The sequence below is a fragment of the Heterodontus francisci genome, chromosome 22 (genome assembly GCF_036365525.1).
Source record: "Heterodontus francisci isolate sHetFra1 chromosome 22, sHetFra1.hap1, whole genome shotgun sequence".
Classification (NCBI taxonomy): Eukaryota; Metazoa; Chordata; class Chondrichthyes; order Heterodontiformes; family Heterodontidae; genus Heterodontus; species Heterodontus francisci.
The window spans coordinates 70676493-70701937 of NC_090392.1; the positions used below are offsets into that span (position 1 = coordinate 70676493).

At 42.5% G+C, this 25445-nt stretch overlaps 1 protein-coding gene across 3 annotated transcripts in view; it reads left to right on the forward strand.

Moving 5' to 3' along the window:
• Window positions 1–25445, forward strand: part of alg9 (ALG9 alpha-1,2-mannosyltransferase) — a 265182-nt gene that overhangs the window by 8005 nt on the left and 231732 nt on the right. For all 3 annotated transcript variants that reach the window (XM_068053983.1, XM_068053985.1, XM_068053986.1), the window contains exons 4-8: window positions 1848–1918; window positions 4642–4730; window positions 6700–6835; window positions 9104–9191; window positions 12246–12351. In XM_068053983.1, coding sequence (XP_067910084.1) covers window positions 1848–1918; window positions 4642–4730; window positions 6700–6835; window positions 9104–9191; window positions 12246–12351 — 490 coding nt within the window. The remainder of the gene's footprint in view (window positions 1–1847; window positions 1919–4641; window positions 4731–6699; window positions 6836–9103; window positions 9192–12245; window positions 12352–25445) is intronic.

A 25445-nucleotide genomic window follows, 5' to 3' on the forward strand; every position in this document is an offset into this window, starting at 1 on the left:
TTCAAGGGAAAAACAAGACTAGTCCATGTAACCTGTCCTCTTAATTTAAGGCCTGATATCATTGTGGTGAATCTGTGCTACACCCCCTCCAAGGCCAATATATCCTCCCTGAGATGCGGTGTCCAAACTCTGTGCAGTTCTCCAGATAGGGTCTGTCTATAGGTTTGTGTAGCTGAAGCATAACTTCATCTCAGTAGGTCCACTGTTTTCATTGATTATTTTGCTTTTTCTTGGGATGCTGACTGTTGGTTTCATAAATGCCAGGAGACTGCCGCTGCATTGCCCAAGTGGCCACTTATTGTGTGTGAACCCATACAGTTTGTGTTGGCAGGCTATTCAACAATAGAGGGCATCACACTTGAGCCAGTTCAATCCAGATATGTGCACTTTCCACCAGGTGTTACTGCATTATGATCAGAAGTGGTAACCCTGGTATATTCCTCCCTCTCCTTCCCAGTCCAAGCTCTGCTAGAGATCACTAACCCGGCATGGTATTTATTTACAGGTTTAACGGTTGTGGTACTGGGCTCGCAACCTGGAGGTGGTGTATTCAAATCCCATCGTGGCAAATTGTGAGATAGAATTAAATAAATCTGGATGGGCACCAGGACAGAAGTGAGCATGAAAGTTGCAGGAGTGTTGGAAAAACTCAACTGTTTTACTAATGTCCGTCAGATAGAGCCTTACCTAGTTTTGCCAACACTGTACGGTTGACTGTTAATATCCTTTACAGTGGTCTAATGAGGGTCCCTCATATCTTGGCAATTAAAAAGTCAGGGAGTGATTTTAGGATCTGCTTGAGCCTATGACTCAGTACCAGACCATATGCTGCATTCACATCTTCTGGGGAGCTAGCCATTGTTTTTAAAATCATGAACTCTTGCAGCAAAGGAGGAGGCCATTCAGCCATCGTGCCTGTGCCAGCTCTTCAAAAGAACTATTGCACATTCCAATAGCCTTGCAGATGTTTCCTTTTCAGTATCCAATTCCCTTTTAAAAATTATTATTGAGTCTGTTTCACGACCCTTTCAGGCAGTGCATTCCAGATCGTAACAACTTGCTGCATTAAAAAAAAATTCTCCTCATCTCCTCTCTGGTTCTTTTGCCATTCACCTTACATCTGTGTCCTCTGGTTACTTACCCTCCTGCTAGTGGAAACAGAGCAAATAAAGAAAACTGTCAGAACCCCACATAATCTTGAACATCTCTATTAAATCTCCCCTTAACCTGCTCTGCTTTTAGAAGAACAATCCCAGCTTCTCTAGTCTCTCCAGTCTCTGAAGTCCTTTATCCCTGGTATCATTCAGGTAAATCTCCTCTGCACCTTCCGCAGTGCTTTGATATCCTTCCTAAGGTGTGGTGCCCAATGTTGGACTGAGTGGCTGAGGTCTAACCAGTGATTTACATTATTCGATCTAACAAAATACTGATACAGAAATTGCTCTTTTTACCACCCACACTGAAACATGTTTCTGCTTTCTGCCATTTTAAACAGGGTAGATTTAGCTCAAATTAGTTGCCCAGAAAGGTTAGGGTCTAGTGTGTTGTTACTTCCAAACATATAAAATCTTCTAACTTTAAACATGGGCATGTCTAGACTCGATCATGAGTTCATGCATATATTATTTTATTCATGTTCCAGCTTCACAGTAGCTAAACAAGGATGTCCAAGCTTTGCAAAGGAAGTGCGATATCAACTTTAAGGGAGTTTATAGAATTGCCATTAATTACATTATCATGAATATTCTAAAAAAGAACAGAGACTGTATTTTATAATTTCAGTTCAGTAATTGGTGTTTGACCTTGCAGCTCACCTCCATTTAATGCAAAGGTTTTTCTGTTTCCAGGTTCTTGTCTTCTATTTCTTACGATGCCTTTTAGCCTTTTTCTGCTGCGTTTGCGAGCTATATTTTTACAAGTAAGTCAATGCAATTTATCTAATAGCCTATAGTGTTCCTATTTTGATAATTTTAAAAAAGAAATGCTAATGCTGGAAATTTGAACAGGAACAGGAAACACTGGAAAATATGCAGCAGGTAATTCAGCACTGATGAACTAAAACCATAATGTTTTGAGTATAGAGCATTAGAATTGTTGTCCAATCTCACAAAAGTCCTGCACCCACAATATTAACCTATCCTTTCAGGTGCTGATCGGACCTGTTGTCTATTTAGAGCATTTTCTGTAGCTTTTTTTTTAAACGAGCGTTTTAAAATAAGTTTAAAAATAGACCCTGTTCTTTTCTCCCCAGAATCTTCAGTTGATGGCCTTTCATCAGATCAGTTCTGGCGGAAGGTCATTGACCTCAAACGTTAACTCTTGTTTCTCTCTCCACAGATGCTAGCAGACCTCCTGCGTGTTTCCAGAATTTTCTATCTTTATTTCAGATTTCCAGCATCAGGAGTATTTTGCTTTTGTGTTGACATGGAATTATTCCGACTGTGGGTGGAAGGGCAAGAATCTGTTATCCCATCTTTCCTTAGCTGGTCTAAAATAATCCTGGAGGAGTAACAGAACCCTGTAAACTTTAAATGATGAGAATTTGTAAAAAGTATTTAATTTGACTGATTTTAAGCTGTATAATTGGATCATTATTCATTTTCATGTTAACCAGTCCTAGTTAAGGTGCAATGGATGAGATGTGCAGGAGCAGATGGACCTGGGTGTATATGTGTATAAAACATTGAAGGTGGAAGGACAGGTTGAGAGAGTGGTTAATAAAGCATACAGCATCCTAGGCTTTATTAATAGGCCATAGAGTACAAAAACAAGGGAGTTATGTTAAATTTGTACAAAACACTGGTTTGGCCTCAACTGGAGTATTGTGTCCAGTTCTGGGCGCCACACTTTAGGAAAGATGTGAAGGCATTAGAGAGAGTGCAGCGAAGATTCACAAAATTGGTTCTCAGGATGAGGAACTTCAGTTACATGGATAGATTGGAGAAGTTGGGACTGTTTTCTTTGGTGAAGAGAAGGTTGAGAAGAGATTTGATAGAGGTGTTCAAAATCATGAGGGGTCTGATTAGGGTAGATGGGGGATAAACTGTTAGCATTGGTGGAAGGATCAAGAATAAGAGGGCACAGATATAAAGTAATTGGCAAAAGAAGCAATGGCAACATGAGGGAAAAACTTTTTCACACAACGAGTGGTTAGGATCTGGAATGCACTGCCTGAGTGTGGTGGAGGCAGGTTCAACTGAAGTTTTCAAGAGGGAATTGGGTTGTTATCTGAAAAGGAAGAAAGTGCAGGGTTACGGGGAGAAGGCGGGGAAGTGGCACTAGGCAAATTGCTCCTTCGGAGAGCCAGCACAGACATGAAGGGCCAAATGGCCTCCTTCTGTGCTGTAACAATTTTGCGATATTTCACGCTTGTAGTCAGTGGGCAGGAACTCGAGCCCAAGGTTCCATTGGAGTGATTCTAAAATTCTTCAAATTTTGCGATGGGAAGAAAACTGTCGAACTTTGTGCAACCTTGAATTTCTTCAATATTCATTAGTCAAAAAAAATCTACATTTGTGAAGCAACTTTTTTTTTTCTCTACATATGATGTAAAGACTTTTTTAAAAAGTCTGTTGCAATGCAAATGCTAATTAATTCTTTATTTTTAAAAAAACACCATTTTTCAAATAAAAATTCTGCCAATCTCATTTTCTCCCTTGCCTTGCTGTACTGTTACTCTGCAGCTCTGTCCCCTTGCAATATGTTGCCGATTGCTCATTTAACAGTAACAAGTTAAGCTGTTTTTTTTCCCGCAGGGTGTACCCCAGTCCAACCAGGTCCTGTCCTCACCCAGTTTCCACAAGTGCACTTCCAATGGTTACTGACGAGTGATTGGGAGTGAAAACTTTGGCAGATATTTTTGTTTCTCCTCTCTACCTCAGTGCACTGAAAGAAAGACTTTGCATTTCTATGGTGCCTTTCATGACGTCAGGACATCCCATAGCACTTATAGCCAAATGTGTGCCTTAGAATTGTAATAACTGCTGTGATGTAGGAAATGTGGCAGCCAATTTGTGCATAGTAAGATCCCACTAACAGTAGTGAAATAATGATCAGATAATTTCTTTTAGTAATGTTGGTGGAAGGATAAATATTGGTCAGGACACTGGGTAGAATAACCCTGCTGTTCGTTGAATAGTGCCATGGGATTTTTTATGGGATGTGATTGTTGCTGACTAGGCCAGCATTTATTGCCCATTCCTAATTCCCCATGAGAAGGTGGTGGTGAGCCGCCTTCTTGAGCTGCTGCAGTCCATGTGGTGTAGGTACACCCACAGTGCTGTTCGGTTGGGGTGTTCCACCTGGGAGAGCAGGCAGGGCCTCAGCGTAATATTGTATCTGAATCACTGCACCTCCAACAGTGCAGCACTCCCTCAGCCTAATATTGTGCTCCAGTCTCTGGAGGGCGTTATAGGGCTTGAACCCATAATCTTAAGATTTAGAGACAAAAGTGTTACCAACTGAGCCACAGCTGACACTGAGGCCAATTGAGTGTCTCTGCCAACACCCAACTGAGAGTTAATGGAACCGTGAGCCAGGATCAAACCTAGGACAACCCCATTCCGTTTTATATGGCTCAGCTAATCATATTTTAATTTGATTAATATATCACTGAAAGTATATACGCTGGTTGTGTTCTAGAGCTGTTTGCAAGAAGTTTGGGCTCCATGTTGGGCGTCTAATGCTGGCATTCATGGTTTTGAGTACTGGGATGTTCTGCTCAGCAGCTGGTGAGTAAAGAGGAAGATTCACGGTATATGGACCTGAGAATATGAAATTAAATGCAAGCCCGAGAACTCTGCAGGGAGAAAGAAATCCAAGCTGGTGTTCTAACTTAGTACTTTATGAGGAAATGACATCTGATGTTTCAGTGTTTGGCTCCATCAGTCATGCAGAAACAAAATCTTCTGTCTAGGTTAGAAAGGGAACTAGCTTATGGATTCCCAGTCGCGATTATATCAGGTGGGAAGGTGAGGTGGCTTACACACGAAATAGGAGCGGGAGTAGACCATATGGCCCATTGAGCATGCTCTGCCATTCAATACGATCATGGCTGATCTTGGGCTTCAATTCCACTTTCCTGCCTGCTCACCATATCCCTTGCTTCCCTGAGAGACCAAAAATTTGTTCATCCAAGCCTTAAATGTATTCAACGATGGAGCATCCACAACCCTCTGGGGTAGAGAATTCCAAAGATCCACAACCCTTTGAGTGAAGTAATTTCTCCTCATCTCAGTCCTAAATGTTCAGTCCCTTATCCTGAGACTGTGTCTGTGTGTTTTAGATTCCTTGACCAGCGGAAACAATCTCTGTGTCCGCCCTATCCGGCCCCTTCAGAACCTTGTATGTTTCAATGAGATTGCCTCTCGTTCTTCTAAACTCCAGAGAATATAGACCCAATTTATTCAGCCTCTCATCATAGAACAACCCCCTCATCCCAGGGACCAATTTAGTAAACCTTCGCTGCCCGGCCTCTAATGCAAGTATATCCTTTCTTAAATGGAGGCAAAAGCTGCACACAGTATTCCAGATGTGGTCTCACCAAAACCCTGTACAATTGTAGCAATACTTCTTTATTCTTATACTCCAATCCCCTTGCAATAAAGGCCAACATGCCTTTTGCCTTCCTAATTGCTTGCGATACCGACATGCTAACTTTCTGCGTTCCGTGTATAAGCAAGGCTTGTCACAAAACTGGAGAAAGAGTTACACTGGAAGCTCTTGGTTAACTCCCAACAGTTAAATCAAGAATAGTCGGGCCCTATCAATATGTTCTTGCCTTGGCAATGAAATTAGTTGTTGATCTGTCCATCCCTGTGGCACATGGTTTATCCAGGAGGCAGCAGTGACCATTTGGAGGCAGGGGTATAATTTGGGAACAGTGACAGGTTCCCCAAGTACTGGGTGCAGAGTAACATTACAAAGTTGAAGAACTTCAACTGCATTATTGTCGCGCTTTTTAAAAATTCATTCACTGAATATGGGTGTTGCTGGCAAAGCCAACATTTATTGCCCATCCCTAATTGGCTTGTTAGGCCACTTCAGAATCATCTGTATTGCTGTGTACATGTAGGCCAGACCAGGTAAGGACAGCAGATTTCCTTCCCTAAAGGGCATTTACAACCAGATGGGTTTCTACAATAATCCAACAAGTTACTTGGTCACATTACTGGTACTAGCTTTTTTTTAATTCCAGATTTATTTATTTGAATTTCAGTTTCTGAGCTTTCTTTGGTAGGATTTGAACTCGTCTCCAGATTACCAGTCCTGTAACATACTACAGTCACTGGTGGTTCCAAGTTAGCCAAAAGATATCTTCATGGTTGCAAGAGGGAATGTGGTGGAACCTCAAGTTACATATAAAGTTTAAATTCGTGTTCCTGTTCATTTGCATGTATCTCCAGTCACTGCTATTTCGGGTGGTGATTTAGGGTAATGCACATTCTTGAGGCAACAGCATGAAGTAAAACCAGCCCAAACTCCACAATTCAAATAAGACAAACCCGTGAATAAGAAATAAATGAGTGACAATACAATGGTGCCTGGGTTTCAGGAGCCCGATTACCGGGGCTGCAGTTTGGACGCCCCACATATTGTTGATGTGCACGGCCTTTTCTTTAATAGCCATGGGTAACAATGTGGTAACCTAATCGATTTATTCGCTGCTTTCTCTCTCATGCCCTTTCTCTCTCTTTTCAGCATTCCTCCCTAGTAGTTTTTGTATGAATACAACTCTGATTGCAATGACTGGCTGGTTTACGGATAAGAATGCTGTGGCTGTACTGGGAGTGGCAGCTGGAGCCATTTTGGGATGGCCCTTCAGTGCAGCTCTTGGGTAAGAACGAATCACCGGGGCACTTTGAAGTGGTGGTATTGAAATTGTCTGACTTAAATTTACCCATCCTTGTGGAATGAGTTCAGTCATAGAATGATGCAGCATAGAAGGTGGCCATTTGGTTCCTCGTGCCTGTGCCAGCTCTTCGATAGAGCCATCCAACTAGTCCCAGTCTTTCCCTTCGAGTATTTATCCAATCCTCTTTTAAATATTATCATTGAATGTTCTTCCTCTGCCCTTTCAGGCAGTGAATTCCCGATCAAACCAACATGCATTTTTTTTTAAATAAAAGTTCCCCTCCCCATGTTTGTAACCCCCCTCCCTTTAGTATTGAGTACCAAAGGAAATAACTCTTACATGGTTACATTGGTTGGGGAGGATTTAATTTGGAAAAATTTCTGGATGCAATAATGCAAGACAGCTAGAGGAACATGTACAATTGACTCTAAAGCATTATTAGTCAGTGATTTCAATTCAGCTCCTTTACACTGTCAATCTCATGTCTGTCTTTAGTGTCTTCTCCAGAATCGAGGTTGAAACAAAGGATTGCAAGAATTGAGCAAAAACAAAATGATTTTATCTTGAAAGAAACTCATTTAAGTTCTGTCGGCATTAGGAGTGTCCAACAGAAATACCTTGCTTTTCTGTTCTTGGATGAAACTGATTGAAACATGTGGCCCTGATTCATCTCTCCCTCCCCACTCCTCACCCTCCTCCTGCCTTGCATTTATTCGATCACTTTAGGAAAATATGTGTTGTCTATATGTTAAAAAGGCCAAAACTCAATGCAAGTTTATCGTAGATTAAGAAAAAACCATTAGATTCTGGAAGAAAAATGGAACACGTGTAAAGATGTTGATGTTTGGAGTAGGACTCCGATGAAGTAGGGTCTTTTCCTGAAATGTTAACTGACCTCTTGTCTCTTTACAGATGCGGTTAGAACTGTTGTTTATTTCCTGTTAATTATTTTTAATTCATTCTTGGTATATGGGCATTGCTAGTAAGGCCAGCATTTATTGTCCATCCCTGATTGCCCTTCTGAAGGTGGTGGTGAGCTGCCTTATTAAACTGCTGCAGTCCATGTGGTGTTGGTACACCCACAGTGCTTTTTTTCTGGAGCGGTTTGATACAACTGAGTGGCATGCTACGCCATTTCATAGGGCAGTTGTGAATCAACCACATTGCTGGTGATCTGGAATCGTGTAGGCCAGACTGGCTAAGGATGGCAAATTTCCTCCGCTTAAGGACATTGGTGAACCAGATGGGTTTTTACAACAATCTGCTGGCTTCGTGAGCATTACTAATGAGACAGGCTTTTTATTCCAGATTTGTTAATTGAAGTTAACATCCCCCAGCTGCCTTAGTGGAATTTGAACTCATGTCTCCAGAGTATTTGTACATTGCCACGATGCTACTGTTTCCTTCGGAGCCCATTGCATTTAGTCCTGTAACCCAGTATAGTTACCTGAAGTACAGCGTTTTAAACTGTTTATTTATTTAAAAAAAAAACCAAAGTGACTCCTGACAACACAGCGGCCTGCCGACGTCATCAGAGCACAGCATGCTGCGCAAATGGGCTCCTGCTCTCTGCGCATGCATGGGAAAACATCATTGCGTAGTGCCAACATCATCGCGTAATGCGCCTGTTTGGTCCCCGCGCATGTGCTTGGTGTTCGCGCACGCGCGGTAAAGCATCCGATTATTCCCCGCTCCTGGCTTCCCCCCACCCCCCACCCAGCTCCACGCCCTCCTCCAGCCGCTAGCTCTAGGCCTGCTTCCCTCCTCTCGGCCACTTGCTCCTACATCGACCTGTAACCTCTCCCAGCCCTCCTCACTTCTTTGGGCAGGCGCGAAGTACAATTGAACAAAGGGGCGAGTGGCCGAGAGGAGATAAATGGCACGGCCTGGAACTCGCAGCTAGAGGGGGGCGGGGAGTCAGGGGGTGGGGGTGCGGGTGGCAGGCAGCGAGAGGCCGGGGGGGGGGGCGAAGAGCGTGAGGCCGGAGAGTGGGGTGATAAATCTGCAATAAATTGAGCAGCTACATTTTCTGGGATAAATTGAGCAGTGCCATTTTTAATCCTGGCAGCTGTCTGAACGTCGCACACAGTGACGCTCCGGTGGAACAGGCTGCATTTGCGCATGTGCTATTACTGCGCCACCTAGTGGTTGCATTGTCAGTCAACACAGCCGAATATTATATATAAACACTTTTAAAATACATTTTGTAAATCTAATCCCATGACTCTTTTTTTTTCTCTTGCTTGTTAGGTTGCCAATAGCATTTGACCTGGTAGTATTGAAGAGAAAGTTCCAGAGTTTTATTACGTGGACAGTAGTCGCTTTGCTGCTCTTTCTGGTAGGTGTAGAGCCTGGAGCCTTATCAAGGGGCTTAATCGAGAATTATTTACCAATTGGGCTTCGTCCCTTTGTGCTGGCACCTCATTCATGCATGTAAGAAGAAGCTTTTTTGATAGATAGCAGGTAGCCTGTTCCTCCAGGAGATCAGCTCCCTTCCTCTGCTCCCCCATGCTGCATTCAATAGACTAAGAACCTTAATGATGGGCGGGTGGCACTGTATTATATGGAAAATGCTTCTTACTAGATCATGGTAGAACAACCAACAACAATAATTTGTATTTATATAGCACACAGTGTAGCAAAACAACCCAAGACATTTCACAGCAATGTTACCAATGTTGACACTGAGCTCCATGAGATATTAGGGCAGGTAATCAAAAGCTTGGTCAAAGAGGTAGATTTTAAGGAACAATCTTCAAGGAGGAAAGAGGGGGTAGAGATGTGGAGAGGTTTATGGAGGGAGCTCCAGAGCCTGGGGCCTTGGCAGCTGAAGGGACGGCCACCAACTGTGGAGTGAAGAAAACTGGGGGGAGTGCATGAGGCCAGAATTGGAGGAACGCAGAGATCTCGGAGATGTGTAGGGCTGGAGGAGGTTACAGAGATAGGGAGGGGCGAGGCCATGGAGGGATTTGAAAATATAGTTTGAACATTTTAAAACCGAGGCGTTGTTGGGCCGTGAGCAAACATAGGTCAGTGAGCACAGGTTGGACTGACTGTTCAGACTGTTGATTTTTCTTAATAAAAACAAACATGTAAAAATATTCTTTGTATTTGGGGTTGAGGCAAAGTGGCATATTTAGTGTTTTGGTTGTTGGGATTGTGCAATGGGGAAAAGCCTCCTCTTCCCTCAAGATTCCCAACTAAAACACTGAGACGTCTACAGAATGGAACTTCCATTTGCCCGATATGGAGTATGCCTGTCTGAACACATCTGATTTGCCTAAACCCCAAGAGCATTTTTTAATGAAAATTAAATATGGTTATACTCGAATTCTGGGATGGGATGAAGCAGAAATTCCAACACACAAGCTCATACCCATGGATAAATATGAGACAATGTGAGTCAAACTTGGAACTTTTTCCCCTTCCCATGAGATTTTGGTAATTTCTCCCTACCCACTGTTACCCACTCCCAACCCACAGCTCCAAATCGATCATCTTTTGGCCATGCCAATGCATTTGTCTTCTGATTGATTGTAAGTTACAGGGTTTGCCAGATTCTTGTCCATCCTACATGATACTGCTGCCCTTTAAATGTTAATATTAACCTAGGGACAGTTGGTGCTCAGCTTCCCAGCCTTCTGATCAGGGTTGTTTTATTTGGGAGGAACCACCCCCCCCCCTCACCTGTTAAATGCCATCCTTGCTCAAGTGCAAGAACATGAATGAAAGCCTTTATGCTGCTCTATAGTTTGATGAGGCTCCAAGAATTGAACACAAAAATCTAGGCTGCTGCTCCAGTGCAATACTGAGGGAGTGCTGCACTATCGGAGGTGCCTTCTTTCCGATGAGACGTCAAACTGAGGCCCTGTCTACTATCTCAGGTGAACCATAGAAAAGGTACGGCACAGAAAGAGGCCATTTAGCCCATCGTGTCTTCGCTGTCTTTTTTAAAATAAAAACTAGCCGCCCAATCTAATCCCACCTTCCAGCACCTGGTCCGTAAACTTGCAGGTTACAGCACTTCAGGTGCAGGTCCAGGTACCTTTTTAAAATGAGATAAGGGTTTCTGCCTCCACCACCGATCCGGGCAGCGAATTCCAGACACCCATCGCCCTCTGGATGAAAAAGCTTTTCCTCATGTCCCCTCTAATCCTTCTACCAATTAAATCTGTGTTCCCTCATGATTGATTTATCCGTTAGGGGAAACGGGTCCTTTCTGTCTACTCTGTCTCGGCCTCTCATAATTTTGTACACCTCAATTCAGTCACCCTTCAGCCTCCTCTGTTCTAAGAAAAACAACCCTAGCCTATTCAATCTTTCCTCATAGCTGCAATTATCCAGTCCTGGCAACATTCTTGTAAATCTCCTCTGTTCTCTCTCCAGAGCAATTATGTCCTTCCTGTTCTGAAGAAGGGTCACTGACCCGAAACGTTAACTCTGCTTCTCTTTCCACAGATGCTGCCAGACCTGCTGAGTGGTTCCAGCGTTTCTTGTTTTTATGTCCTTCCTGTAATGTGGTGACAAGAACTGTATGCAGTACTCCAGCTGTGGCCTAACCAGCATTTTATACAGTTCCAGCATTACATCCCTGCCTTTGTATTCTATACCTTGGCCAATAAAGGGAAACAATCCATATTCCTTCTTCACCACTCTACCTGTCCTGCCACCTTCAGGGACCTGTGGACATGCACTCCAAGGTCTCTCACTTAGTTTAGTTTAGAGATACAGCACTGAAACAGGCCCTTCGGCCCACCGAGTCTGTGCCGACCATCAACCACCCATTTATTCTAATCCTACACTAATCCCATATTCCTACCAAACATCCCCACCCGTCCCTATATTTCCCTACCATCTACCTATACTAGGGGCAATTGCTAATGGCCAATTTACCTATCAACCTGCAAGTCTTTGGCATGTGGGAGGAAACCGGAGCACCCGGAGGAAACCCACGCAGACACAGGGAGAACTTGCAAACTCCACACAGGCAGTACCCAGAATTGAACCCGGGTCCCTGGAGCTGTGAGGCTGCGGTGCTAACCACTGCGCCGCCCTTCCTCTACCCCTCTCAATATCCTCCTGTTTATTGTGTATTCCCTTGCTTTGTTTGCCCTTCCCAAATGAGGTGGATGTAAAAGATCCCATGGCACTATTTTGAAGAAGAGCATGGGGAGCAGTTGTTTGTGGGAGCTTGCTGTGTGTAAATTGGATGCTGTTTCCTACACTACAACAATGACCACACTTCAAAAGTTTTTCATTGGTTGCAAAGTGCTTTGAAACATCCTGGGGTCAGGGAAGGCACTATATAAATGCAAGTTTTTTTTTATGACTAGCTTTTCTGTTTGTTACCTGAATTAGCCTAATAATGAGGTCATCATTGTTTGTGTTGCAGCTCCCCCTTGTCGTAGTGGACAGCTATTACTATGGAAAGTTGGTGATTGCCCCTCTGAGTATAGTAATTTACAACGTCTTTACACCACATGGGCCTGACATTTATGGTAAGCTTTTGCTTGTGTGCATGTGGCTTGTGGTTTCTTTGTAAAATATAGTTAAATATTTTTTTTAAAGTGTGCATATGTTAAAACCTACTTATTAAAGTCACTTTGAGTTTGGCTTTGCGTTGCAAGAGCTGCTATTGCTCAGTTTTATTGTTGCGTTGTTTGTTTAAGTAGCTTTAACTAAGTGTGTCCTGACCACGTTGACCCTCTTTTGCATTAACGTTTCAAGTAAATGCAACACAAATACAAGACCAAAGTCTATCAACGATTTTTGCACTTCATGATTGTGGCCATTTCTGCTACTGGGTACTAAACAACAATAAATCGTTTTAAAATAAAACTGGGGCCTGAGCAAAAATGAACCAAGGCCTGCTCTGTGTGGAGTTGATTTTTGCCCAAGATCAAAAACAAATGAGTTAGTCTACTCCTGATAACTCATCATGTTTTTGCATTATTATCCAGTAATTTCAATTAAGAAACCTTGAATAAAGAAGGTAGCTTGTGTTTAGTTTTACATTCAGAGTTAATCACACAGGAGAGTGCAGTGAGTCAGATCATTTTCCTTACACATCTACAACTCGCAAATAACACATTTCTAATGGGGCAATAGTAATTTAAGCAGAATCCTCATTGGTGATGTACCAAAATACTGATATACTTTTATTAATAAATCCTACAGTATTATTAAAGTTAGGTTATGTAGCCTTTTTTTCCCCCGGCCTGGAAATAGATGGTGGAAATCCTTTTAGTAACTTCTCTTTAATTGCAAATCTTGTGTATTTGCTGTCCTTCATGTTGGTGATCTCAAAGTTGAAAGTTCACACAGTTGTTGATGATTGTACCTTAGCTTTGCAAATTGGTCACTTGGTGAGCAAAGTACTGAAGCTCTAAGTTTCCTGTTGATCCTGTATTATGAATATTATAGTCCATGCACTAATCTATTGAGAGGTCACATTGCGAAAAGCTGCATTACTGGATGATGGGTTGTGTATGGGGTGATTTTTAACTTCATGGTAATTCTGAAAGAATTTGAAGAGTGAATCCCATTTTTATTTCAGCTGCAGTGCACCATCTGACCACATGATGGCTCTCTTGAGCCAAGAGCAAAATTTTTTTTATATGTAATGTAGGGAAATGTGCTGATTTCTCAGATCATTGTTAGGAACCTGTGGTTAGTCTCAGTGCTCCTGGGAAGGCGAAAACAAACTAGGGATCCAGGTGCTGATTGCATGGACCAGAACTTATGCAATGCGTGTGGCTGTCAGTTGAGAATTGAATCGTGCTCGGCTGTGTTGCCTTCCTTGGTCAGATAGCCTACTGACACTGTCTGGGTTCATGCATGAAGAATGACCGCTGGCACCAGAGATCTGCACTGCCAGTGAAATTGTAGAGCAATAGGAGTCAAGGAAAGGAGGAGGGAATGTAAATTTTTCATGTACTGTTGTATAGTTTTCTTTGGAAATAGTAAACTCCAAATGGTGCAGTTACTGGATGGCGGAATATGCTGGAAGGATCGACTTCCTGGTGGCTCTGAAGAAGGGTTAATTTGTAGGATTATATTTTTTATTATTATTTCTGCTGTACTGCTCTGCCTTACCAATAGGTGGCGCCTTTGAGACTAAAGCAAGGTTTGCTTGTCTTTAAAAAAAAGATTACTCAAGGCCAAATGTTAATTTCTGCTTTAATTTTTCTGGCTATTCTCTTGCAATAATAAGAAAACACCTGATTCAACAAAAGCTTGCATTTATTTAGCATCTTAAAGTAGTAAAATGTCTCAAGGCACTTCACAGGCACATAATAGGACAAACATTGACACTGAGCCAAAGAAGGCAACATTAGAACAGGTGACCAAAAGCTTAATCAGTTTTAAGGAGCATCCTAAAGGAGGAAAGAGAGGCGGAAAGGTTTAGGGAGAGAATTCCAGAGCTTAGGGCCCAGGCAGCTGAAGGCATGGTCACCAATGGTGGGTTGAAGGAATTCAGCAACCAGCAAGAAGCCAGAATTGAAGGAGTGCAGAGCTCTCGGAAGGTTGTAACAATTGAAAAAGCAAAGTGAGTCAAGGTTGCTAGCTTTGTTTACCATCCAGTAACACTTGTTGTAAAGTGCACCTGTGTCGACATAGAGTGGCTGGGTCCAGCTGTGATGCCGCCATGGTTAAGTCGTCTGTCAACCTTCACTTTGGTTTTACAGAGGAACATTGACGTTCAGTTTGGGGAGAGAGAATAATCTGGAGGAAGACTTTTTTTTCAGACTTGCACAACTTTCCAATACGGCTCCTATTCATATGGCTCGAGTGATTTTCACCCACTTATGACTTGTGTAGTTTTTTTCTGTGACACGTAATGCATTCATACCTCACCACAGAAATTCAGATTCGAAAATTAAGTGATTCAAACCCACAATGTATCTACTCCTTTTAATGCTTCTTCCAACCTACAGAGTAATCGCTAATGTTGCAATCTTTTATGGTTGTGTTTGTGTAATTCAACCCTTTACCCCTTCAAGTAATTATCCAATTCTCTTCTGAAAGTCGATATTGAATCTGCTTCCACTGCCCTTTCAGGCAGCGCATTCCAGATCATCATAACTCACTGTGGTTTTTTTTTAAAAAAAGAATTAATTCTCCCAATGTTGCCTCTGGTTCTTTTGGTAATTACCTTTAAATTACGTCATGGGAGAGTGTGTGTGTGTGTGTTTCTGCTTGTACGTATTCGAGTGCTTACATTAATTTAAAAAATTAAGACTAGAGAAGGACCCCAAAAATTCTTGGCTTGAATTTGTGCCCACTCTATTGAGGCAGAAATGTTGTCATTTCCTGATGCTGTTTTCTTATTAGTTTAGAATTTGCAGAAGGAAAATCTTTTAGCAGCTAAGTTACATAATGTAGAATCCAACTGTTTCCTGATGCATAATCCTCCAAGCAGTGAATGAATAGACAGTGAATAATTAATTTCCAGGCTGTTTGAACAGGTGAATCATAATGGAGAGACCAGGCTGTAACACACTGACCACTAAAAGCTGTGCGTCACTGGCTCAGTCAGCTGTCTCTGTGACGCATCTGGCCCCTGCTCATTTCAATTCTGGTCTGTCAGCTTAAGCCATGCAGAACTGGTTGGGAAGCAGAACTTGGAAGAGCTTCAATTATAGGCTGTAGGAGGAGTGTTGAGTCATAATTTCCCCCTACCCCCCCCAACCCCTATTGCTTATGGACAAGTTCATGAAACTTTTTCTCAAGTCTCTGCGTGTGCTAGCTACCTTTTTCTGGTTGACCTTGTAAAGGCGAGCCATGAATGGAGTGAAAGTTGCATGGGTTACCTTTACAGATTACACACAATCTGGGGAGGGAGCCCATGATTGTGCTAGTGATGCGGGACAGTAGACGGAGCAGGCTTAGAAGGTCTAGTGGTCTTTGCTCATTCCAATTTTTGTAATGTTTTGAGCCAGTTTTGCTCCAGTTGCTAACTTATCAAGTGATGCACGCAGTGGACTGGAGAGATGTATAAAGTAATACCCCATCCGCGCCTTTGAATTTCAGTAGATAGTCTATGCTTTATTAGTGGGCTTTGATGTTAAGTGGTCCAAACATCATCTCAAAGACCCAGTTTAGATCAGTTAAACATATTTAGCCTCCTATACCATATTGCTCAATACACACATAGGAAAAGCAGCTACTGCCTTTGGCTGACTTGCGAAACTCGTTTGGAATAATACCAAGCTGGCCCTTAGAACCAAGCCATGGTTTATAAGGCCTGTGTTCTCAGCACCTTGCTACATGGGTGACTTATACCTACCAGGAAAAGAAGCTCAATAATTTCCATCTTCGCTGTCTGTGGCACATTATGGGTATATCCTGGCAGGACAAAATCACAAATGTGGCAGAGCTCCCAAGTGTGTTGGGACTAGTCAAACAGAAGCAGCTTCGGTGGATCAGACACCTCTGCAGGATGGAAGATGGTCGCTTATCCAAGGACCTTCTGTATGGTGAGGTAGCCGGGGCCAGACGACCAGTGGGGCACCCAAAGCGCCGCTTCAAGGATGCATGCAAGCATGACGTGAAGGCCCGAAATGTCAACAATTGCACTTGGGAGTCACTAGCTGGCGAAAGAGGGAAATGGCAACACATCCTGTGGACTGGCGTGCACTACCACGACAACCAGTTGCTACAGCAGCTTGGCAACAGGCGCCAACGTCAAAAGCAACAACTCACAGTGTCACTTGGCAGCTTCACGTGCAGCACTTGTGGCAGAACCAGCCGCTCGAGGATTGGCCTTCACAGCCATCAGCAAAGGTGCATCAAGAGAAGACACCCCACCGAAATGAATTGTTTGCGGCCTGTCCATCTTTCATAGATGGAAGGATGCTAACCAAAAGACTCTGACTGTAACCCTACCATATTGCAGTATCACAAAGTAATGCTGCAGGTAAAGTCAATTTATTTAGAGATAGCAATTATATGAAGAATGTTATATATTGTATAGATTGTGCATCTCTAACTTTCCACAACGTCCATTGATTGAAGGATGTTTGTGGGCATCCTTGTACATTTTCCTTCTTTAAAAAAATGATTGTTTCATTCCTCCTGCCTTGCTAGATCATTAATTTACACTGCCCTGTTTGATGTGTTGGTATTGTTACGACTAGGTGAGAAAGGGGTCTTGGGGTTCCCTCCCAGCCTTTGCCTGGTTTAACCATAACACCCTCTATGTCCTTCGCGCCCCCCCCCCCCCCCCCATTGGCGGCCATGCCTTCAGCTGTCTCGGCCCTCAAGCTTTGGAATTCCTTTGCTACACCTTGCCACACCTCTCGCTTTTTTTAAGCTACTGATTCAAAATCTACTTCCTTGTCCAGGCTTTTGGTCATCTGTTTTAGTATCTTGTGTGACTGGGTGTCAGCTATTGCCTGATAACACTCCTGTGAAGTGCTAAAGGCACTATGTAAATGCAAGTTAGTGTTAGAATCTAGTCAAATTCACACATCCTCCAGTTGGGCATGTCTTACTATGTGCAACAAGAGTAGAACAAGCATATTTGAAGCTGAAGCATCATCCGGGTTAATGAATGCATCAGTACTGCTGCCAATTTACCATTGAACAGAGTAAGTAATTGAAGCCAGTCCTTGTTACCTTGCCCCTCTGGTGATAGTTTCAGCTGTTCATGTGAGCACTGCCACTAATCAAACCCAAATCATTATTACTTATCTGCAAAGAAGTAAGACCTGAATTATTTCAGTATCGCCACACAATGAAAAGTTACATTATTTGGCTTGAGAGAGGAAAAAAAAACATACTTTAGCTTTAAAAACCTTTATTCCATTAAATCAGGAAGTTAGTTTTGACATGTATCTGTGGTATTTATCTTGCAGTTCATTAATTTTTTTTTGCACCAGCAGATGGTAGCTTGTAACTTAACACCTTTTCGTGATCTGGCATTAAAAAATGTAGTCTACCGGGGATTACTGCACATTATCATTCCATTGCATGTAAAAAAGCAAATTCAAAGCTTGTTCTCTCTTTTTGGAGCCATATGTTTTATGGTACTAGGTGGATCTGGAAGTAATATTGGTGCAGGTTCCCGTATTTGCAAGGGATAGTTAAGATCCTGCAGTTCCAGAGTACAAACTCTGTTACAGGAGAGCCTGCGTATGCTTGCATTTTATTTTGAGTTGAGATTTTTTTTTTTCTCTTCCTCTATCTCCCCGCCAATATTCTGAGCCACATGCTACTGTTCTTGGGAGGATAAGCGGGTGGCTTGATCCCTGTACGTGCATGAGGTGCTTCGACTTGGTTGCCAGGGTTTTGGGGACAATCAAAGTCTCCCCATCCAGTTTAACCCGCCCTTTACATTAATGCAACTGAGAGAGAATTCAGCCAAAAGACTGTAACTATCTACTACATTTTACCCTGTGTTTTCTCAGCATTGGCTACTATCTTTGTTAATGGAATTCTGGCCTTTTATATCTTGAGGACTACAATACAAAGGGGTGAAAAATCATACGACAATGGTTAGGCCACACTTGGAGTAATGAGAGCAGTTCTGGGCTCCACGTCTTCAGAACGATATATTGGCCTTCGAGGAAGTGCAGCATAGGTTTACCAGAATGACACCTGGACTCCGAGGGTTAAATTGCAAGGCGGGATTGTACAAACTAGGGTTGTAGTCATTGCAGTTTAGAAGTTTAAGTGTTGATTTGATCAAAGGTTTCAGGATGTTAAGGGTATGTAACTGATCGGGTAGATGGAGGGAAGCTGTTTGCACTGTTTGGGGAGTCCTGGACGAGGGGCATAAACTAAAAATTAGAGCCAGACCTAATAGGACTGAAAGGAGGAATCATTTCTTCATTTGGAACTCTTTTCTGCAAACAGTAATTGCTGTTAGATCAGTTAATTTTAAAACTGTCATTGGTTAAAAAAAATCGAAGGTATTTGGGGTTATGGGGCAAAGGCAGGTATATGGAGTTAGATCACAGATCAGCTATGATTCCATTGAATGGCAGAACAGGCTCGAGGGGCTGAATGGCCTCCTCTTCCTATATTCCACTATGCCACTTTAGCTATGCTTTTGTTAATTAGAAGGTTTATTATAAATTTAGCTTTGATTCTTTGTTTATATAGACTCCAACTTGTCAGCTGTGATAGTCACAGTATCCGAAGGATTGTGGCTCAGGTGTGGGTGAAAATCCCACCGGATCAAATGTCCAGGTGCTGGGTGGGAGGAGGTGCAGTGCAGTGTTAAAATAGGTCATTGTTAAGCTCGTCCAGCGTAACTGGAATTAATGGACAAAAAGCTTACTTCTGATTTGAATATAGTGTATTAAAAGTCTTACATTTGAGAGCGTGCACACCTCCTGTAACTGTAAAATTTTCTTCCTGTAACTTGTGCTGGGGGCTGAACTGGGCATTTGAACACTAAGGGAATCGAGGGGATAGGGTTAGAAGATCAGCCATAAATCGAATGGCAGTGAGTTGTAACATAGGAATTAACAGCAGGAGGAGGCTATTCGGCCCTTCAAGCCTAATCTGCCATTTGATAAGGTCATGGCTGATCTGATTATAGCCTCAACTCTGCCTTCCTGTATACCCCCAATGCCCTTTGACTCCCTTGTCCATCAAGAATCTATCTAACACAGCCTTAAAAATATTCAATGACACTGCCTCCACTGCTGTCAGGGGAAGAGAAGTCTACAACCTAATGATGCTCCGAGAAAAACATTTCTCCTCGTCTCTCTGTTAACTGGGAGACCCCTTTATTTTTAAACTGTGTCCCCCTGGTTCTAGCGTCTCTTCTAAGGGGAAACATCCTCTCAGCATCCACCCCGTCAAGTCCCCTCAAAGGTTAATCATTCATATGGCCTTCTCCTTACAAAAAATCACGATTTTCTGAGTGTCACTTTGAATGATTCCAATGATTCTATTATCACTCCCCTTTTCAGTGAGAATCCTGAGCTCTTTTAAGGGCACTGGTCTATTCCAACTAATGCTTTTCAGCTGCTCCACTGTTGGAGTATTGATGTAAAGAAGTTTTGCTTTGCATTGGCAGTTTTAGTCTAAATTTGGCCAATTAGTCCAAGACTATCTAGAAAACGCCTTCCATCATTTGCCACTCCAAGCCCTTGATCAACACTGCCCAGAATAACTGAGCGTTCTTTTCTTTTGTGGGACCTTGCTGTGCACAAATTGGCTCTTCATCTGGGTAGAAAAAAACACTTCAAAAATTGGCTGTCAGGCAGTTTTGGACATTCTGAGAATGTAAGTGGTGCTAAAGAAATACAAGTTTGTTATTTTGTTTAACATATAGAATGTATACGTTTCCTCTATATTCTAACACTTATAGATCAAGAATTTCAGTTTCCCTCCTCCTGATCTTTAAATCTCTTTGCAAATATCATTATATTGTCATGCAGGCCCCCACCTGCCGAAAATGCGGCACATTAATTTCACCACATGGACATTAAATTTCAAATTGTTGCTGGGATGAAGAGAAGGCCTGTTGCAAGGACTGCCGGACCTTGACTGGAAAAAAGACATTTGCATATTAAGACAGTGTTTGAAATGACAAAGGAGCTATTCCCTGCTCCAATTTAACCCACAATGGACCGTTGATCACCAGATATTGTGTGTAGAGGCGACATTCCAGGGTCTGCTGGGACAGGACAATCCACAAAGCCAGAAGTGGTTATACCAGCTGGTCACATGACTAACTGGCTGCTGCAGGTTTTTTTTCCCCAAACTTGCCACACAGTTTGAACTGACAACCTGCAGAAAGCAGAATGCTCCTGGACTGAAGAAGACCTCCCATCTCTTTCTCACGGAACTCCAAAACCTGCTGAAGACACAGAAACCCCAAGAAAGAAAAGTCTCCTACAGGGAACAAGGTGAGCAAGATCTACCTACAATCAAGGATTCTACAGTGAGTTTGAAGAATCATAACTCTTCAGATATTGCCTCAAACTTTTCCACTTCATTTTTCTTCTCCTTTTCTGTCTCTATGCAAATGGAATTTTGGCCTTTATTGCTAGGGGGTTGGAGTTTTAAAAATAGGAAGTCTTGTTACAACTGGAGTACTGTGACCAGTTTTGGTCCCCGTATTTAAGAAAGGATATACTGGCATTGGAGGCAATTCAAAAGAGATTCACTAGGCTGATTCCTGAGATGAAGGGGTTGACTTATCAAGAAAGGGTAAACAGGTTAGACCTTTATGCATTAGAGTTTGGAAGAATGAGGGGTGATCTTAGTTTTTAGTTTTAGTTTTAGAGATACAGCACTGAAACAGGCCCTTCGGCCCACCGAGTCTGTGCCGACCATCAACCACCCATTTATACTAATCCTACACTAATTCCATATTCCTACCACATCCCCACCTGTCCCTATATTTCCCTACCACCTACCTATACTAGGGGCAATTGCTAATGGCCAATTTACCTATCAACCTGCAAGTCTTTGGCATGTGGGAGGAAACCGGAGCATCCGAAGGAAACCCACGCAGACACAGGGAGAACTTGCAAACACCACACAGGCAGTACCCAGAATTGAACCCGGGTCGCTGGAGCTGTGAGGCTGCAGTGCTAACCACTGCGCCACTGTGCCACCCTTCTATTTCCATTCTTGTCCAATAAAGGTTCTGCTCCTGTTGGTTGCAGAATCTTTAACTGGAGGATTGGCCCATTCATTGGTAGACTTAAACCAACCAGTACCCAGAATTGAACCCAGGTCGCTGGAGCTGTGAGGCTGCGGTGCTAACCACTGTGCCGCCCCCGCCACTGTGTCTTATTGAATCATACTAGATTCTGTGGGGGCTTGACAGGGTAGATGTTGAGAAGATGTTTTCACTAGAGGGGGGATGCGAAGGAATTTCTTCTCTTAGAGGGTAGTGAATGTCTGGAATTCTCTACCCCAGAGAGTTGTGGAGGCTAAATCACTGAAAGTATTTAAAGAGGAGGTGGATAAATCTTTGAAATATTGGGGAGTTGAGGGCGATGAGGAGCTGGCATGAAAGAGGAGTTGAAGTCTGGGGCAGATCAGCCATGATCTTATTGAATGGCGGGGCAGGCTTGAGGGGCTGAATGGCCTAGTCCTGCTCCTATTATGTTCTACTTGCATGTGTGTATCGCATATAGCGAGGGCTTGTCAACTGAATTAGAGTTTAATTTTAATAAATTTCAACTTTTCTTCTTTAAACCTAACAAAGTCTGTTTGTGCTCATTTCTTTGCCTTATAATTGGAAAGAGGTGAACAAGGATTCACCAAGGGGGTGCGCTAAAAACAGTGTGTTTAAAATAAAACCCTGTTACAGTAAGACCAGGTGAAGACAAAGGGAACCCCTAGACCTCTCTCTTACCTGGTTGTAACAATATAAAAAGACAGTTTTCAGCTTTTTGAGTGAGAGAGGGTTAAAGGAGAATCCTTTTTTTTTAAAATTATAATTTAGTGTACATGTTCATTAAAGAACACACACAGTTTGTCAGATTCCTCTACATCCTGGAGAGACATTGAACAGCTTGCAAACTCCTCTGAAATTTGACAGAAATTGAGCTTCTCTTGGGGCTACTGTTAGATTTTTTTAATTTCCAAATCTCAGGCAAAATCATTCACATCTAAAAGTGTTCCACTTAGCAGCCCCACTGGGAGTTGGTTACAGAATATTAAGAAACAGATTGACAAGGCAAAATGTACATACCACAGTCAATTTGGAAAAATGCAATCTTTTTCCTTTTCCGGCTCATATAGGGTCACAGAATAGTATAGCACAGAAAGAGTTTGCTCCAGTCTACATGGATTTTACCTGGGCTTTTGTCAAGGTCCCACGTAGCAGACTGGTCAGTAAAGTAAGTGCTCATGGAATCCAAGGGAAAGTGGCAAGTTGGATCTAAAATTGGCTCAAGGGTAATGATCGATAGGTGCTCATGTGACTGGAAGGCTGTTTCAGTGGGGTTCCGCAGGGCTCAGCACTAGGCCCCTTGCATTTTTATATATCAATGATTTAGACTTAAATGTAGGGGGCATGTTTAAGAAATTTGACGATGATGTGAAAATTGACTGTGTGGTTGATACTGAGGAAGAAAGCTGTAGACTGCAGGAAGATATTGTCGGGTGGGCAGAAAAGTGGCAAATGCAATTCAATCTGGAGAAGTGAGAGGTAATGCATTTGGGAAGGGTGAACAAGATAAGAGAATACATAATAAATGGTAGGATACTAAGAAATATAGAGCAACCTTGGAGTGCATGTCCACCGATCCCTGAAGGTAGCAGGACAGGTAGATAAGGTGGTTAAGAAGCCATACAGGATACTTTCCTGTATTAGCCGAGGAACAGAATATAAATGCAGGGAGGTTATTCTAGAACTGTATAAAACCCTAGTTAGGCCACAGTTAAGCATTCTGTGTCCAGTTCTGGTCACCACATTACGGGAAGAATGTATTTGCACTAGAGAGGATGTTGCCAGGAAAGGATAATTTTAGTTATGAGGAAAGAATGGATAGGCTGAGGTTGTTTTCTTTGGAACAGAGGAGGCTGAGGGTTGATTTTAATGCGGTGTATCAAATTATGAGGGGTCTAGATAGAGTGAATAGAGCAGAGAGGTAAATAATTTGGAGGCATAGATTTAAGGTGATTGGTAGAAGGATTAGAGGGGAGTTGAGGAGAAATTTTTTTCACCCAGAGGGTGGCAGGGGTCTGGAACTCACTGCTGGAAAGGGTGGCAGAGGGAGAAAGCCTCATTTTTAAAAAAGCATTTTAAAAAATACTTGGATATGCACTTGAAGTGCTGTAACCTGCGGGGTTACAGATCAAGAGCTGGCAAGTGGGATTAGGCTGGGTAGCTCTTTTTTGGCCAGCACAGACACATTGATTCTGTTTCTAAGGCTCATTTGGGTCTACGCTGGATTTTTTGAAGAGCAATTCAGTTAGTCCCACTCCCTGGCTCTATTCCCATCCCCCTGCCCTTTTATCGTTTTCAAGTATTTACCCAATTTGCTTTTGAAAGCTACTATAGGATGGTGGAGACACATCCTATCAGGCAGTGCATTCCAAATCCTAACCACTCGTATAAAAAAAATTCATTGTATGCTACCTGTTGAAGCTTATAACTTCTTGCCTTACCGATCTTTTTTTTTTCCAGTTTAGCACTAATTGGGACCAAATTGGCAATCTTATTCAGTTGGCACACATTGACTGCTGTGAGAAACTGTGTGAGAAATATTACTCTGATAGTCAGCAAGGTTGAAGCCATGTTGGGATGGAGCACATGGTGTTTTATTCTCTATCTAACCGTGCAATATCTCATTTGGTAAAGTCAGAGTTTGGACGCCTCCCTCATCTCACTTTCTTCCCTCTCCCGACCGGGGGTTTTTGGAGCACGAGAGTTGGTAATATAGGATGAGATTATTAAAATCTGGGGAAATGTAAGTGAATTACTTGGGGACAATTAACTCAGATTTCTAAAAGGCAGATCCTGCTAGTCTATCTTCATGGAATTCTTTCAGAAAGTAATGGAGGATATGCTGGATGTGGTTCATATGGATTTTACAAGAAAATAAATTACCACCTAAGAAACTCTTGCTAAAGATAATGACACATGAAATTACAGGGACTGTGGTCACCATAATGGAAAAATGATTGGAGCCAAGAGACGAGGTTAAGAGTAAAAAGTTTCTGATTAAGAGTAGGCGTGATGAATTGTGTGCCTCAGAGGGCCATTTTGAGCTCATGTGTATGTAGTAAATAACAATCTTTCACTTAGGAATTGAGTGAACAATATCAAAGTTCGTTGGTGAACAATTGGGAGGGAGGGCAAATTGTAATGAAGATTGTGACGCACTGTAGGTACACAGGGACGAGCATTACAGGCAGATATGTGGCAGGTGAAGCTGAATGTGGGAAAACCTGAAGTAATTTTTTTGAAGAATAGTGAAAGGAAATTCAGTTTAAATATTTATGATGTAGAGTTGTAGAAGGACCTTGCTGTGTCAATACACAGGTTATTAAAGGTGCTGGCACAAGCAGGTAAGGCCATTTTTGATATTTAAAAAAACAAATGGAATGCTTGATTTTGGATCTAGAGGCATTGAATATAAGAGCAACACTCTAATATTGAACTTACAAAAACTTGGTTTGGTTGCTGCAGTAATTTTGTGTGATGTTTTGGATATCCTATTATATAATGTCCTATTATAGACTACTAGAAAAGATTGGATCCCCACCAAAGCTACTAAGTATCATCACCTCATTCCATGACAACATGAAAGGCACAATTCAGCATAGCGGTGCCTCATCAGACCCCTTTCCTATCCTGAGTGGCGTGAAACAGGGCTGTGTTCTCGCACCTACACTGTTTGGGATCTTCTTCTCACTGCTGCTCTCACATGCGTTCAAGTCTTCAGAAGAAGGAATTTTCCTCCACGCAAGATCAGTTGGCAGGTTGTTCAACCTTGCCCGTCTAAGAGCGAAAACCAAAGTACGGAAAGTCCTCATCAGGGAACTCCTCTTTGCTGATGATGCTGCATTAAGATCTCACACTGAACAGTGTCTGCAGAGTCGCATTGACAGGTTTGCGACTGCCTACACCGAATTTGGCCTAACCATCAGCCTCAAGAAAACGAAC